Below are 17,873 nucleotides of genomic sequence, written 5' to 3' on the forward strand. Positions count from 1 at the left end.
CCCCAGGGAGCCACGCGACCGGAGCCGCGTGAACAGGCTGCATAAACAGGCACTTGAGTTAGCACGGTGTTCGCATAGGAGAGGGCGTGGGAGGGCACAAGACCCTGCCTGCGACCCCCCCCAGAATAGTCAGCCCCAGCCGTAGCCAGCCTACCAGAGGCATGACACGGATGGGCACGCGCCGCACCCCGAGGGTCCCCTCGGGCTTTGCGGCCCACCCCCATTGGGCACCTCAGAGATGGCCACCCAGACGGAGCCCATGGTTCCAGGCTCCATGCAGATGGAGCCCCTGGCTCTTGGCTGCGGGGGCTGCCTGTCCCTTTTTCAGGCTCTGGGGCCCGGGAGCATGGCCATCTCCCCTTGCGGGGTCTGCTCCCTCCTGGGGTCTCTGGCGCACCAGCTGGAGCAGCTCCAGGCCACAGTCCAGAGACTGCGCTCCATCAGGGACTGCGAGCAGGAGATAGACTCCTACTGCCAGCCCCTTCTCCCCCGGGAGCCGCAGAGTAGAGCACTGTCTCTCTCCAGGACTAAGGAGGACTCTGGGACCTCCTGCTCTGCCCAGTCAGGGGCATGGACCAAGGTGGTCAAGGGCCCCAAGGCCCGCCGCACCAAGGCCCCTGCCCCGCCGGAGCTTAGCAACAGGTTCACACTTCTTGCAGCCCCAGCAGAGCCTACGCAGTTGCCAGCTCCTGCAGGCAACCCAGGCTCGACCGCAGCTACTGGCCCGGCTCTCCCCAAGACAAAGCGAAAGGTGTTTGTTGTGGGAGACTCCATCCTGCGGGGGACTGAGGGGGCAATCTGCCGTCCCAACCTCTTAGCCTGAGAAGTCTGCTGCTTCCCGGGGGCCTGCATCCGAGACATTGTGGAGAGGATCCCACAGCTCCTCTGGCCCACAGACCACTACCCCATGCTCCTTATTCACGTGGGCACCAATGACATGGCTCAGAGCACCCAGGCTAACATTCTAAGGGACAGCCAGCATGGGTTTGTTGCGGGTAGGTCTTGTTTGACCAATGAGGTGCTACAAGGATTTGGGAGCGGGGCTTAGGGGTCTGGGAGCTCAGGTGGTGTTTTCGTCAATCCTCCCAGTCTCGGGCTATGGGCTGAGGAGGGAGAGGAGGATCCACGCAGTGAACCAAAGACTGTGGAGCTGGTGTCATCGGGAAGGCTTTGGCTTCCATGACCACAGCCCGCTCTTTGGCGAGAGAGGCAGCCAGTTGCTGGGAAAGATGGCCTCCACCTCTCCCCCCTAGGGAGGAGGCTCTTCTCAGCCAGGCTGGCTGACCTGCTCCACCGGGCTTTAAACTAAGCCCGGTGGAGGATGGGGGGACTACTGCCACTGCTGGCCCGCTGAGCAATCCTTGCAAAGCCAGCAGACCAAGGCACTTAAGGGAGCCCACCCCTGCCCCAGCCCTGGCACAATCTGTGGGCAAGGCAAGAGCCCCCAAGGGCACACTTGCCTGCCTGTACACTAATGCCAGGAGCCTGGGCAACAAGCAGGAGGAGCTCATCCTCCTGCTCAGTGCAAAGAATTATGACATCACTGGGATAACGGAGACCTGGTGGGACTCCACCCATGACTGGACCACGGGTATAGAGGGCTATACCCTGTACAGGAGGGATCATGTTGACAAAAGGGGTGGGGGTGTAGCTCTCTATGTGAAGGAAAGCTACATGTCCCTGCAAGCTGATGTTGGCGACCAGCATGGACAGCTAGAGACCCTCTGGGTAAAAATTTGTGGTGAATACGGCACAGGGGACACAACGGTGGGAGTCTACTACAGACCTCCCTCTCAAAGTCCTGAGCTTGACTAGGAGTTCGCCAGGGAACTGACTGAGGCCGCTTGCTCCAGGACCTTGGTTGTCATGGGTGACTTCAATTACCCGGACATCTCGTGGGAAGATCACTCAGCAAAATCCGAGCGGTAGCAAAGCTTTCTCTCGTGCGTGGATGACCTCTACCTGACTCAAGAAGTCTATGGGCCGACGAGAGGCAAAGCGCTGCTCAACCTGGTACTGGCTACGGGGGACGACCTAATTGGCGACTTAGTGATCGATGGGAAGCTGGGTGACAGCGACCACGAGCTGATCACCTTCACCATCCGCCATAAAGCTGGCAAGTCAGTCAGCAACACAGAAGGCCTTGACTTCAGAAAAGCCAACTTTGACAAGCTCAAGAGGCTTGTCGGTCAGGCCCTCAGGGACCATGACCCCAGGGAGAGGGGAGTTCGAGAAGAGTGGTTGCTCCTCAAGGAAGTGATCCTCAATGCACAAGCTAAATCTATTCCAACATGTAGGAAAGGCAGCAAGAAGGCACAGCAGCCCTCTTGGCTCTCCAGGGACCTAGCAGACCTCCTGCAGCTAAAAAGGAAAGCCTACAAAGGGTGGAGGACGGGATTCACCTCCAAGGAGGATTATTCTGCGCAGGTCCGGTTCTGCAGGGAGCAAACCAGGAAAGCCAAGGCTGCAACTGAACTCCAACTAGCTTCAAGCATCAAGGACAACAAAAAGTCCTTTTTCAGATATGTGGGGAGCCGGAGGAAAAGCAAGGGCAATGCTGGACCCCTGCTAAACCAGATGGGGCAACTGACCACTGACGGCCAGGAAAAAGCCAGCCTATTATATAGGTACTTTGCGTCAGTCTTTCATCAGTCACACGGGATGCCCATGCCTGCTATGGGACAGGGAAATCTGGGTGAGGGGAATCCCCTACCCTCCATCAATGCTGACCTCGTGAAGGAACACCTTGAGAAGCTGGATACCTTCAAGTCAGCTGGCCCTGACAACCTGCACCCCAGGGTACTCAAGGAGCTGGCGAGCGTCATAGCCCAGCCCCTGGCACGGATCTTTGAAAACTCCTGGCGCTCTGGTGTAGTGCCCGAAGACTGGAAGAAGGCCAATGTGGTGCCGATCTTCAAGAAAGGGAGGAGAGTGGATCTGGCTAACTACAGGCCCATTAGCCTGACTTCTATCCTGGGGAAGATCTTAGAAAAGGTTATTAAGGAGGCCATCCTTGAGGGACTGGCCCAGGCTAACATTCTAAGGGACAGCCAGCATGGGTTTGTTGCGGGTAGGTCTTGTTTGACCAATCTCATTTCCTTCTATTACCGGGTGACCTATCACCTGGATGAGGGAGAAGAGATTGATGTCATATATCTTGACTTCAAAAAAGCCTTTGATCTGGTATCCCAGGATCACCTCTTGGCCAAACTGCCCAGTTGTGGCCTTGGCTCCACCACAATCCACTGGCTGGGAAACTGGCTCCGTGGTCGGACCCAGAGGGTTGTAATTGATGGTAGTCAGTCATCGTGGTGCCCTGTGACCAGTGGGGTCCCACAAGGCTCTGTCCTGGGACCCATACTGTTCAACATCTTCATTAATGATGTGGACATTGGAGTCAGGAGTGGACTGGCCAAGTTCGCCGGTGACACCAAACTTTGGGGCAAAGCATCCACGCCAGAAGATAGGCGGGTGATCCAGGCTGACCTGGATAAGCTCAGCAAATGGGTAGATGAGAACCTGATGGTGTTTAACACTGAAAATGCAAGGTTCTCCACCTTGGGAGGAAAAACCTGCAGCACCCTTATAGGCTCGGCAGTGCTACGTTGGATAGCACTACAGAAGAAAGAGACTTGGGGGCCATCATTGACCACAAGATGAACATGAGCCTCCAATGCGATGCCGCGGCTAATAAAGCGACCAAAACGCTGGCTTGCATCCATAGATGCTTCTCGAGCAAATCCCGGGACGTCATTCTCCCCTTGTACTCACCCTTGATGAGGCCGCAGCTGGAGTACTGCGTCCAGTTTTGGGCTCCACAATTCAAAAAGGATGTGGAGAAGCTTGAGAGAGTCCAGAGGAGAGCCACGTGCATGATCAGAGGTCAGGAAAACAGATCTTACGATGATAGGCTGAGAGACATCGGCTCAGGGGTGATCTGATGGCCACCTATAAATTTATCAAGGGTGAGCACCAGGATCTGGGGGAACGTTTGTTCACCAGAGCGCCCCAAGGGATGACTAGGTCAAACGGTCACAAACTCCTGCAAGACCGTTTCAGGCTGGACATAAGGAAGAATTTCTTTACTGTCCGAGCCCCCAAGGTCTGGAACAGTCTGCCAGTGGAGGTGGTTCAAGCACCTATATTGAACACCTTCAAGAGTAAATTGGATGCTTATCTTGCTGGGATCTTATGACCCCAGCTGACTTCCTGCCCTTTGGGCAGGGGGCTGGACTCGATGATCTCCCGAGGTCCCTTGGAGCCCTGATGTCTATGAAATCTATCAGATCTATGAACTAAAGCAATACCCACAATGTTGATTGGACTCTATATCAGTTGGAAAGACAAACATTTTGACATATCCAGACCTTTAGAGAGACTGCAATCATGCCCAAAGTTTATTTTTTTAGAGGTAATGTTTTATGTAAAATCAACAAAATAAAATCTTCACAATGAATTTTTTATCATTTTCCTCAGAGCTTCTTTAACTTCCTTGTTCCTCAGGATGTATATGATGGGGTTAAACATTGGTGTCACTATAGTGTAGATAAGACTTAGACCTTTCTTAATACCAGGAGACCAGTTGGATGATGGTGCAACATACGTGATAATAAGTGTCCCATAGAATAGGGTGACAACAGTGAGATGAGAGGAACAAGTAGAAAAGGTCTTTTGCCTCCCACTGCTGGAGGGAATCCTCAGGACTGTAGAGAGGGTTGGTATATAAGATGCTGCTGTTAACAAAAATGGGATGAGAGTAACAATGAGGGCTATGAAGAATAAGACGTTGCCAATCCACTCAGTATTAGTGCAGGCCAGTTTCAACAGCACTGTTGAGCCACAGAAAAAATGATCCACTACTTGGGAACCACAGAAAAGTACCTTGGAGACTAGGTATAAAACCATACCAATGCTTATAAAAGTGCCAAGCCATGTACCAATGGCAAGCTGGATACACACTGAGTGGTTCATGAGGATGGTGTAGTGAAGTGGGTAGCATATTGCTAAGTATCTATCATAAGCCATTTCTACTGAAAGGAAACACTCTGTAGCTCCAAGGCAGCCCCAAAAATAAGCCTGGAGTAAGCATCCATTGATGGAAAAGTGTTTCCCTTCCATCAAAAAGCCTGAGATCATAGCAGGGATGATGTTTGTTGTATAGCATGTCTCTAAGCAGGACAGGTTAGCCAAGAAGAAATACACAGGGGTGTGGAGCTGTGGCTCTGCCACAATTATTGTTACAATAAGGATATTCTCAACCACTGTCACAATGTCGATCATGGAAAATGCCATGGACAAAAGCAGGATCTGTGGTGGATGGAGGTTCCTGAATCCAAGCAGAGTGATCTCGAAGATTAGAGTCTTATTGGTTCTGCCTAAAATTTCCAAAAGCAGTGCCTACACAGAAGCAAATCATCCACACATTAAGTGATCACAAGAATGTTAGAGAGGGTCACAACTCTAATGAGCAATTAGTGGATGGCATAGCATGTCTCTGTGAATAGGTCTTTCCGTGCTTTGAGGCTGGAAATGTTTAAGGGGTCTGAGAGACTTAGGTGTTCAACACGCATTGAAAGTCAATGGTGCCTTAAGACATGAATGTAAACTGATTTAGCTAAACTTTTGAAAGCTCTGTGTGCATATTTTTAAGAGTGGCTTCTTTGATCTTACTTTAAGTCAACTAGAGAGGACTTAAAATAAAAATAACATTCTCTTAATCTGAAATAAATGTATACATACACATTTATTAAGGTGGGATTTTCAAAATGACCTAAGTGATTTAGAAGAATAATTTATCTTGACTTTCACTCAAAGTGTAAACCTGAGTAACCTGAAAAGCTCCACAGTAACAATTTCCCTCAGCACCACTTTGCTTCTTTTTTTATACATGCTGAGGTCACCTTATAGAGAGACTTTGAAAACATCTTAAAGCAAATTAAATCAAAGTAAAACAACAACAAACAAACATTGAGGCTTTAAAAAAATGAACAAAGGATGGTTTTAAAAAAATAGGTTTTCATAAAAAATGCCTGTGCTTGTGGAATTTTTCTTAGATATGTTTTCAAGCTAAAATAACCCTTTTCAGTTTCTTGCAATGGGTAAATTAATCCCTCTTGTTTGTAAAAGGGAAAAAATCAGTTTTGATTCTTAATCCTCCATCGCAAGAAGTCATTTGTGGTGGTTTTTACTAAGTGGAACAGATATTTTAAGAAACCCAAAACTTTTGTAGACAAATATGTCTAAATCCAATTTTACTTATTAAGTGTGTCAAAACAGAAAACACAGTTAATACAAACAAGGTGGCTAGTTCTTTATCCTACTAATTTTTTATGACTTAGCCTTAATGCTAAGTTGATAGCATGTTAAAAAATTGGATGCATGAAGGCATTTTCAGGGGCTTGAACAATGGGATGAAATCTGACTTGTGGTCCAAAGCCCATTTAGGCACCATAGAGGTGGAATAGAATCTGGCCCATAAGGTCAGTGTCAGAAGAGATCATTAGACCACATAGTCTGCCCTACTGTATGTCATAAGCCATGCTTTTTCATAAAGTTGTCTCTCTATTGAGCTGAATTGCTGATTTGCATTTGACTTAAGCATATGTTCCAGTAAAACATTAGAAGAATTAGAAAACTTTTCTTTAAAGCAATGCAAAATCATCAAATGAAACTGCCATAAGATATGGCCTAAGCAAAGAATTTATTGGTGTCATTTGCACTAGGAATAGACACTTATAAGAACAGTAAGAATACTCAGAATTATGATGCTCATAATTAAACATTCATATGGAATATTCATTCTTCTGCTTCAGGATTACAGCTGTACAAAAAATCATTGATTAAAGTTGGAAAGAAGGCAACTTTGATAATTCAAAAGCATGATAATTCAAAGGCTTTGATAATTCAAAGTAGGCATGATAATTCACACTGAGGTTTCATGTGCTTTCCTGTTAAGCATCTGGGTGGAATATTCATAGGCACTCCTTGGAAATACTTGGAAGCTCAGCACCTACCTCCTTCAGGCAGTATTACAAAAAAATATATATTTTCTTGTTAATGAGATAGTTAGCCTGAAGTCAGGCAGAAGGCAGAGTAGAGATGCACCCTATAAACTAACTAAATCATCCTCCTTTATAATTGCACTTTGGTTGTGTTAGCTCCATGGTATATATGAAAACACTAGGATGTTGGTTAAGCATCAACATGATGTTGATCTCACCTAATACCAACAAGACTCCCCTAGGCTAATATTTTCAATGCCACCTGAGGAACATGGACACCCTGAACATTATTAGAAATTAATAGGGTTTAGGGATCCAAATCCTCTAGGCAGCTTTCAAAATCTCTCTAGCAATACATCTCCACTGACAATTTGAAAATTATTCTAGTTTTGCCAAACATTATACAAGGGAGACTAAGAGTAAATGGAAACTTTGATATCATGATCAGTTAACTGGTGTGAAATTTCCAAAGGAAAATAAATAACTAGGCACCCAGCTCTCATTGGATTTCAGTGAAGCTGTGGGCCAGACTCCCTCAGGTGCTTTCCACTATGATCATAAAAAGAGAAGGCTAGTTTAAAAATCTCAGTAAGACCCAGTCACTGAAATTATTTTTACTGTTCCCTTTTATGGGTGGGTTTTGGTTTTTTTGGGGGGGGGTTGTAAGTTACAGTCTTAGTTGCCCAAAGTCAAATCTTCAGTAGAGCTGTGAACTGAAATAGAGCTGAAACCTCCCTAACACTCAGGCTGATGTTCAATCATTTGATAATCCTTACCACATCTCTCTGCAGCTCATTTGGAATACAGGAATGGTGTGAGACTACTGCTGCTGCTGCTGCTACCACCACCAGGAAGTGTTGTGATGGCTCCCCTCCTAATGCCCCCAACCTTCACTTCAAGAGATCTTCTCTCAAAAACTTACTCTAAGCTTAATCCCCAAAGGCACTGCCATCCAGATGCCCCCCAGATCAGATCACCTCAGCAACACAACACCAGCTCCTCCAGCCCTGATATACCCAACTAAGCCCTGGACACCTTCACCTAGCTCCCACCCACTACCTACCAAGTCTCCTACCTGGGATATCCCAGGTACAGCATACCAGTTTCCACTCACCCACTCATAACATACTCACTTCTCCAAATACCTTCTTCCCTAGACACATAGGTCTCTTTAATCACCTCACCTTTATCTCCCCTTTCTGGGTGTCTTCAGCTAACTTCCTGCCAACTACTCCAATTTAAGTTGCTGAAAGCCATCTCCATTTTAGGTACCACAACTCATGTCCCATCACCACCAATAACATATCTAGAGATTTTCAGTCACATGGCAGCCAACTCCAGACAGTTTCTCATCAATCATAATGTTGTCCCCAACTTCCCTTGATTTCCCTTTAGCCCTGGTACTTTGGAACAGGGTATGGCAATGAAACAGCAGTGATCTATGTTATCTTGCTGAGGGAGCAGGGTGTGGGGGAGGAGTATAAAATGACCATATGCCTTTTAAACTATTTAAATTCGCCCAAACATGCTAAGGAGTGAAACACATATAGGACTGTTGAATCAACAGTATGTGAGACCAGAACAAAAATATTGGTACCTTTTGCTGGGATTTTCATTTTTCAAAAGTTTGCAGTACAGTAAGGTTGAGCATTTTCCCTCACAAACTATGATGCTACCTTAGATACCAGTGAAACAGCAGTGATCTATGTTATCTTGCTGTGGGAGTGTGGGTGTGGGTGTGTCACTGACAGAACAGACCTCTTGAATTCTTAATATGAAAGACTCTCAGCTTTGTTAAAATCACCACCTTCTGTATTCTACCCTTGACCCGAGGGCAGAGGGGTATAGAAGGGGAAGCCCGGGACAGCGGGTGAGAGGGGGTGGATCCCCAAGAACCGGCTCTGAGATGGGAAGGAACCTCGGCCATGCTCTACTGAGCTGTGAGACTGCAGCTGAAGGGATGCCGCTGAGAGGCATGGTGCAAGTGGCGGGAGAGCTCCACCTGAGATAAGCACGCCACGGGAGAAGCAGCTGCTACTAGAAGGTTCCAGCAGATGCTGGGTTTATTTTTCTTTCTTTCTCTTCAGTTAAATGGTAAGTGAGATAAGTAGGACTATCAGTGGGTCTGCAGAGTGAGGGTGTCAGAGGGGCTACGACTCCACCCAAAACACTTAAAGGGACAGTATTAAGGCCACAGACTGCAGCTGGAGCCCAGCGAAAAGGGTGGTACAAATGGTCAGAGAAGCGACAGGTTGAGACACTGAGAGAAGGGAATAAACCCCAGGATTACAAACCCCAGAAAGGGCTCTTTTGTTTTTTTTAACTATTTAATTTACAATTTTGGGTAGGGCACCTTGAGAGTGGGGCCATCAGGCCCAACCATGACGATATGCAAGACTTACCTGATGCAGGTGGAAGTCAGAGGATCTTTTTTCTTCTGAGTTAGAGAGACATACACAGATAAAGCCTACAATAAAAAAAAAAAAGTTGTCTCGCTTAAGAAAGTCTATGATTTCAATTGGTGATGGAACATCTGGGTGGCAGTAGGACATGGCGTGTGGGGGAGGTTGGAGCCCTGGAAGAAATCCCAGCAGAAGTTGCCAGTGGCAAATTATAGTAGGACACAAAAAACACTTTACAACTAATAACATTAAAGAAATTTAAAGATGTGGCAGGCCAGAGTCAGAACGTACCATAGCAACAGTAAGAAGTGATTAGACAGAGGAATATCCAAGCCACCTTAGATTTATGTTTGACTTGAGGTAATACCCTCACACAGCCCTTTTTTAAAGAAAGGGCTTTCAAAAGCTGTGTCCCACCCAGAGCTTTAAAAAGCTCCCTCAAGATGCCCTGAGTATGCTTTTAACTATCCCACTAAATTTAGGCACCCAAAGACATCACAATGTTATTTTTAGTATATGGAAGGACCTCATTATGTTAAAGATGAATTTAAATGCTTCAGTTTTGTAATCTGGTAGCGATTAGGATTCCACAGATCACACTGACATTTTAGACTCCTGGGCCTCTGGTTCAGAGTGTGTTCCTCTCCATTTTCCATAGAAGATATCACAAATGACAGAAATTAGAAATGAAAAAGTCTTGCTAGATCATTTGTTCATGTCCATCTGTACTTGTTAGTTGGTCCACTACAACTTGCTCTGCATTAGTGGCCAAATACTGTTTAGAGTGCAACACTCATTGGGAAAATACTTGGAAAGTACCCTCCTGAGCATAATGATACTGTGTGGGAACTCCTTAAAGCACAGCTGTCTCTTACAGCTGCCTTCTTCCAAGTCCTAACTGGGAAATGTTGTGATGTGGTATCAAGAAGTGGAAAAAACAGACTGGCCAGCATATTGCTCTCATCTGTTACTAAGTCTGAAGCAGGAACAGAGTATTTCAGAAACTTGACAGACCATTATTTTGTGCCCTGAATACCATTGCACAAAAACTGGGAGCATTACATTTTCCTGCGTCTGGTGCACACTGGTCTTTAGGTTAAACTCTCAGTTGCTAACTAACCAGTGGTCCCTTTCACTGTATTTACCATTACCCTGTGCATAATAGTCCTTTATACTGTATTTGCCTACCTCTCTTGTCAATAACACAGAAAGAGTTTAAAAGTATTATTTATTCATAACTTTTCAAGAAAGATTTTCCCTTGAAGAGTTTTTCTTAGGGCAGATTTAACCTCTTGGTTTCTTAGGGTGTAGATTACAGGGTTCAGAACAGGAGTGACCACACTGTAGATAAGGATGATAAACATGTCCCATTTAGGAGAATTTCCTGAAGAACGAGGTACATAGGTCAAAATGGCTGCCCCATAGAAAAGAGACACCACTGTGAGGTGAGAAGCACAGGTGGAGAAGGCTTTTCTTCTGCTTTCCTGAGCATGTATCTTCAGGAGGAGAAAGGAGATGATGTAGAGGTAAGAGAGGAGTGTGAGGCAAAAAGGGCACACCACAATGCCTCCAGTGATAATGTTCAGAAGGCTCAGGTTGAGGTGGGTGCTACCACAAGCCAAACTCAGCAGGGGCTTGATGTCACAGAAAAAATGGTGGATATGATTGGGACCACAGAAGTCTAGTTGAGAGGTCATAACTGAGTGTATCAGGGCATGCAGGAAGCCAGTGGTCCAAGTAACTACTGCCAGCAGAAGACAGGTTTTTTGGCTCATGACAAGCATGTAGCGTAGTGGATTGCAGATAGCCACATAACGGTCATAAGCCATGACAGCCAGCAGCACAGCCTCACTGCTGCCCAGGAAGTGGAAAAAATGGAGCTGAGCCATGCAACCAGTGAAAGAAATGCCATGGTCCCCTGAAATGAAGACAGCCAGCATCTTGGGCACAGTGACTGAAGAATAGAAGATGTCCAAGCAGGAGAGGTTGCCTAGGAAGAAGTACATGGGGGTGTGAAGTCGGGCCTCAGCTCTTGCCACTGTCACAATGACACCATTCCCCAGAAGACTGGCTATGTAGAGTAGTAGGAAGAGAGCAAAAAGAAAACACTGCTGTCCCTGGAGGTCGGTTAGGCCCAAGAGGATAAACTCATTCACCACTGTCTGGTTTTGCATCACTGTGAAAGGAAGAAAAAAAAAAGGAGAGCGATTTTTTTCCAAATGAAAACTGGAGATCCAGCCTATTTGGAAATTCAGTAATTCACCCTAATTGGATATAATCTCATTGCATTATCTTTCCTACCTATCATATTAGCATTCACCCTACAAACTCTTCTACCCTTCCATTGACTGCTGTGTGTTCACCTCTATCCAGCTATTTATTATCCAGCTCTTACCATACATGTCCATCCATCTATCTATAGAATCGTATTTTCTTGCATATAACATGCCCCCAAATAAAATGCACACCTTGTATTTGCAAGGTGGAATATAGAATAAAACTTGTTTTTCAGAGCCGTGTCTAATTATGTGACATGCAGCGAGTCTTCCTGGAAACATGGTGTCTAGGAAGCTCACTGAAGACTGCCTCCTGAGATCCCACATTTCTTGGACACTCTGTGCTCCCAGGAGGTCTTACTCTGTCACCCAAGGTTAGGCCCTAGACTCTTGCAACAGTAGGAGCAAGACTGTTAGTTCTTTACTGTAAGTAGCTCTTCATATAAGTTCATGTAAATAAATCTTTCCATATCACAAGCCTGATCAAGATGTTACTAACAGATTACTTGCTGCCATAAGTACAAGCCTCAGGGTCACTCAATAGCCATGGCTATGAGTGGATTAACACAATACCCTACCATTTTGACAACAATCTTCGCACGTCCCTGTCAGGTAGTGTCTCCAGGTGTTCTTCCTTTCCAGGTAAGAAAACAGCTTCCCTACTTAAAACACACACCACAATTTGGGGAGGAAGGGGACTGATTTGGGGGAGGAAAGATGCATGTTGCATATGAGAAAATATAGTGTTGTAGAAGGATCCTAATCAACATGACTGCTTACTGGGGGCACAATGAAAGGCAAACATTTCAAAGCAACAAATTATTTTTCTAACCCAATGTCTGCAACACAGCAGGGAGTACCTGAGACTTCTGAAACAGTTAGGAATGTAAGTTAATTCAATTATTTGTCTCTCTCTACTAGTTCCTATAAAGGGTATAAAGGCAGGTCAGTATTGTTAGAATATTGGTCTAGATTCAGAAGTCTAAATTTAAGATTCTGTCTTTATATGGACAGATGGCTGCCTTCAAATGACATAGGTAGCAACTGGTCATTTGGGTTAGGAGTTCAAAGGGTCAAATGTGATCCTTACCATATCACTCTCTTGTGTCCTCTTAGCTATAGAAGCTATAACATGTCTTTTAACCCACTGTGTCCTCTAAGTTAATATATGTTAATGAAATCCCCAATTTCTCAGTATGATTGCATCTGTCCCTCTGGTGAATTTTTGAGGAAAATCTGAATGGCAAAGCTGCTCCTCCACAGCTCTTAGAAACACCTAGCCTTCATGAAGCTTGCTTTCAAGATTCTATCCAGACAAATAGTTTTGGACAGGGAGTCTATGATACAGGGTTGAGGTGTCTATAAAGGGGCCATATTCAATTCAGATTCAGATGTGACCTGAATGAGGGACAGTGATTCGGTTTGTTGATTTGGATCAGCTGAATCTCAATATGAAGATTTGATGTTGATTCAGAGAATCAAACAATTCGGCCATAGACCCAGCTTTAAATGTTTTTCCTATATACCTCAACATACTCATGGCTCATGAATGCTGCAATGGTGGGATGGATGGTGCATCCCACAGGAGTATGGGGATACCCCTCACATGCTCAGCAGTGGACCCAGAAGTGGACCAGAAGTACTTATGGTCCATTCTTGGTCTGCCACCAAGCACACGGGAGACCCCCCCTTTTGCCCTCCCATCTTGACAATCAGCTGTGGGGAGACCCCAGGTGCCCCCCAGATCCAGGAGGCACCAGTCAGCATGCCAGGAAGCAGGGGTGGAGGGTCCCCATCACACTCCCCAGCAGACCTAAAAGTGGAATGGAAGTGATTCTGATCCACTTCCGGGTCTGCTGCCAAGTGTGCCAGGGACCCCCCAATGCTCCCGTGCAATGCTCCATTCACCCCACTATCTCAGTGTTCATGAGCCACCTGGTACCTTGAAGTACGTAGAAAAAACATTTAAAGCTGTATCTATTTCCAAATAATTTAATCTCTCTGAATTTCTCTGAATTGATTTGGAGGGCTTTAATTCAATTCAGAAAGATGAAAGGCTCTCCTGATTCAATTTGGATTTGGAGATTCAGCCGCTGAATCAGTCCGAATCTCCACCAAATCAAATCAGCAACCAAAGCTTTGCACAGCCCTAATACAGAGCATGTTTTTGCTGCTGCACTTCAGGAATCCCACTGGAAGTCAGAACTGAACTTCAGTCCCCTTCCAGCTTCTGACCTGCTGTGTGAATGTAAGCTTGATATTTTTTCTCCATAAGCTCTTCCATATGCTTCTATATCCCCTCTCAAGCAGTCTTGTGTTTTTGTCAGGGCAAGGGCTGAATTCCTGTATGTATAAGTAAAGTGCCTACTGTCTTGAATTTCCAGATGTGATTGAGATCAGTAGGTGACTACTAGAAATAATCACCTGACTCTCTGTTGAGTGCCAAAGCCATTAAAACAGGAGGACCTTACAGAGAGAAAGAATGGAGTCTTTGATTCCTTTGGCCATGTTTCATCACCTGAGGCAGCATTTTTTCCAGAAGCCACATATAAGGACCCTGCTATGGAGTGCCAAGAAAGCAGTCATTCTTGAGGAAATGAGTGATGCTTCAAATTGCCCCACTGGTAAACCATTCCTACTACTTGCTTACAAAGGGAAAAATGTCCCTGGGCTGACTGAATTCTTGATGTGAACTACTTGTTCCTAACAAGACAAGAGCTGGTATGATGGTCACCTTCTTGATCACAACAAAAAGAGTGAACCAGGGACTTCAAAAGATAAGAGCCAAGCTCAGAGCTGAAGCAAATGGGTTCTCTAGATTAGAAAACAATGGGAATTAAAACTACACGGGGACAACAGAATGTATCTGAAAGATTCTTTTGCCAGTATATGTTAATCTTTCTCTTCCGATACGTGCTGCAGGTTTTCAGTGGGCTCTTACTGTGATTTATCAAACCATTCAAAATGTGAGCTTTTTAGCTATGGCTGTGTAGTTCAGTGGTTAATGGAATAGAAGGGCATTCAACAAAAAATATTGTTCTAGTTGTGGCTCTGATATTAGCTTGCTAATGTGATTTCTCAGTTAGCCTCAGTTTTCCTACCGGGGGGTAAGGAGGGGAATCCTTATCTGCTTGCATGCTTTATAACTAGTTTTGAGATCAACTGAAGTGAAATGCTGCATAAGACTTAAGTAGTACTGTAAACTCACAACCTTTCTTAGGAGACCAGATGAATCCAGAGAAAAATCCATTTTGAAAAAAAAAAAGAAATACCTTTGCAGCAAAATGCCTCTTGGTAGCCATTACCAAGATTACTCACTACCCATACTGCTTAGCAAAAGCAAACCCTTGCAACTTTCTAACCAGACACCTTCTACTATATTAAAGCATAACCAACTGAAATATGCAGTCAGAGAAAGCTTGGGGAAATTAATAATATATAAAAATTTAAAGCAAAAATTAAGCCTATCTCAAAAAGCAGACTCACTCAGAACAAAGCACAGTGTAAAGGATTTGTGAAATCTACGATTTTTTATGGAAGATACTATTTTATTGTGGTTGTTGGTAGCAAGAGAGAAATTAGATGGAAAGTGTTATGCTACTTCTAATGTCATCGAGGCTAGGATAAGGTAATACAGGTTGGCAATACATATGCATATGCATTGCCATCCATTCATGGAGGATCACAAGCCCAGGAATAGAATGCCAATCTTTGCCTAAGTGGTATTTTTGGAACTTAGACACCATGTAATTATCAAATCTAGATCTTTAGATGAGTCTCAAATTGTAAGTTTTTTGTGACATCTCAATGGCCATTAAAGGACCCCAAAATGCTATTCTTGATGCTACTAATGATTATGAAATATTTTATTATTTATTGTCCTTTGATTGCCAGTGCAGTTTGGTTGCCTGACTTCTTAGCTCTATTGAAAAATCGCAGTCATAATAGGCACTATGTTGTCACTTGCTGTGGCAAGTTGCACACACTGCCCTACCCTTAGTTTTATACTTTGGTTAGCCTTTCCAAGCAATATTAAGGTAATACGATTCCTAATTTATACTGAAATTCAGTGCAAATGTTGTTCCAAAATTACTTAATCTCTTTTGGAAAATGCTACCATAGCCACTCCTTGAACGTCATCTTTAAAAAATGTTTGTAAGTCTGACAAGACCAAACATTTTCCCCATATCCTTGTCACCCTCATCACTGTACTCAATTAGGTAGTGCAGCCTCTTTGAATTCTTTATTTTTAAGTGTATATGACAGAAAGAAGAAAGGAAGAAAGGTGAAAAAAGATATATTGATAATGTGAGAAAACAACACCAATTGTCCTACTTAGGTTTATAAATTCGGAAGACCAAACTTCTAGCCCTTACCTGTTTCTGATGAATCTTCCCTTGGGTAAAAGAAGTTATAAATAAAAAGTAAAAATTATAGAAAGCAAAAGTAAAATGACTGGGAAAATGTCAGGGTGTTCCATCTTGTTAAATGGGAAGCAAGGCACAAACATGAGTTGTTCTGAAATGCATGCAGAACCCTGCAACAACAAATAATTTTTATCTGTTCTGAAAGCTCTTGAGAGCCAGAGCCCATGAACCCCTAGAGACCTCTTTGTATGTAAACAAAAAAGCCTTAGATCCCTAAAGAGATGATCATCATACAGAGAAAGCTAGAAGATGAATAATTATTACACTCCCCTTCATATCCCACCTGCCACTGCTGATCTCTCCAATTACCAAGGGGCAGAGGAAGATTCAGAGCTGCTGCTGTCCACTGCAGACAGGCGGTGTGGGGTATGGATCCTCTGAGGATAGCAACAGCAGCAATGACAGATGGGTGTGTTCTCCTTCCCAACACCTGCTCCTTAGAGGACTAGGAAGAGAGGAGGAACCAGTGGGAATAACGCTGTCCAGGGTTGGCAGAAAGGTTTCATTTACATCATGTGAAATATATGTCAGTCAAAACAAGGGTTGTCAGGAAAAAGTTTGGAGATTGTTAGTAAAGAAACAAAATGTTTTGGGTTGGTAACTCTGGCAATGGTGGTGAAGCAGTGTGTATCTCAAAGTGTAGGGCACTCTAGGAATTGTAGTTCTGTAGAGCAGCAGAGTTCGTTGCTGATGTCAGAGTTTTTACTTCATTTATCCATGGCAAAAAAATGAAGTGATATCTCTACCCAGCAGCACTGAACTTCATCTGCCAATTCTGCATGGTGCCCACTGCCAAAGACTCTGGCACCATAAGCTAATGGAGAAGAAGGAGGTAAGACTACCTTGAGTCTATTCCTGGCCAGTTGAGTCTCTGCCAACTTTTGCCATGTTAGTACCAGTCTTATGGTACTTAGTGATTCTTTTAAAGCTTCAAAATCATATCCTATTCTACTTAATAGATACCTAAGTAGATTTAGTCACCCAAGTTTTATTTTATTCTACTTTGCTTGAGCCCAGGGGGGAAAAAAAAACTAATTCAAAAGGTCAGGAGGGCCCCCTCTTCCTGCTCATTGTTTTTGTGACTTAGTCTTAAAGCTAATATGATGTTCCAGTAGACATCTTTTTTTTTTCTCCCTCATGAGCTCAGACATGGTAGACTGAATAATTTTTATGCACTTAAGTTCACTTAGATGACTAATAGATAGAACAGGTCCTTGAGTCCTAGACAAAAGCACACGCAAGTGATTCAGGATTAACCATAAACTGCTTTTCCATGGGGTTTAGGAAATTAAGCTATTTAAATACTTTAGAAAAATAATATTCACAAATAAAATAATAATAAACTTAGGTTGCTTGCTTGTCATCTGCACAATATATGCTGAATTTATTTGATGACAAAGTTGTAATATTGACTGCCTTTAGAAAAGTTTTATAGTTTTTCTTGGTAAATTCAGGACAAAAAAGTTAAAATTATTACATGCATCATTTGAACAAATTAAATTATTTATCCAAGTTGGTACTTGCTGCCCTTGTATGACCTTGGTATGAATTTTACCGCTGTAGAATAATCAATGTTCTACTGTCACATAACATGACAATTCAGAACCCAGTGGAATATACTTGGGTTATTTCTAGCCCTGCAGCAGGCTGTATTGAGAGACTGTATTAACAATCTTCAAGATGAACTCATGTTGTCCCTTCCAGACCTACTTTACTATGATCCTATTACTAGGTGAAAATTCTGAAGTATTATATCTTATTTATTGA

At 44.1% G+C, this 17,873-nt stretch overlaps 2 protein-coding genes across 2 annotated transcripts; both read right to left on the reverse strand.

Moving 5' to 3' along the window:
• Positions 1 to 4,446: 4,446 nt before the first annotated feature.
• On the reverse strand, positions 4,447 to 5,292 carry LOC149862762 (olfactory receptor 11A1-like). Its single transcript, XM_090052697.1, has one exon. It carries the CDS (start codon positions 5,290 to 5,292, stop codon positions 4,447 to 4,449), a length of 846 nt encoding a protein of 281 aa, XP_089908823.1.
• A 5,343-nt stretch (positions 5,293 to 10,635) lies between these two features.
• Positions 10,636 to 11,577, reverse strand: LOC149862763 (olfactory receptor 12D1-like). Its single transcript, XM_090053106.1, has one exon. The coding sequence runs from the start codon at positions 11,575 to 11,577 to the stop codon at positions 10,636 to 10,638; it is 942 nt and encodes a 313-aa protein (XP_089909232.1).
• Between the last annotated feature and the right edge of the window lie 6,296 nt (positions 11,578 to 17,873).

Source organism: Crocodylus siamensis, chromosome 6 (assembly GCF_052110815.1).
Source record: "Crocodylus siamensis isolate JL-2025a chromosome 6, ASM5211081v1, whole genome shotgun sequence".
Classification (NCBI taxonomy): Eukaryota; Metazoa; Chordata; order Crocodylia; family Crocodylidae; genus Crocodylus; species Crocodylus siamensis.

Bases quoted from the DNA above. Each gene is read 5' to 3' on its own strand.
- LOC149862762 (XM_090052697.1), bottom strand. From the start codon at position 5,292: ATGGCATTTTCCATGATCGACATTGTGACAGTGGTTGAGAATATCCTT.
- LOC149862763 (XM_090053106.1), bottom strand. From the start codon at position 11,577: ATGCAAAACCAGACAGTGGTGAATGAGTTTATCCTCTTGGGCCTAACC.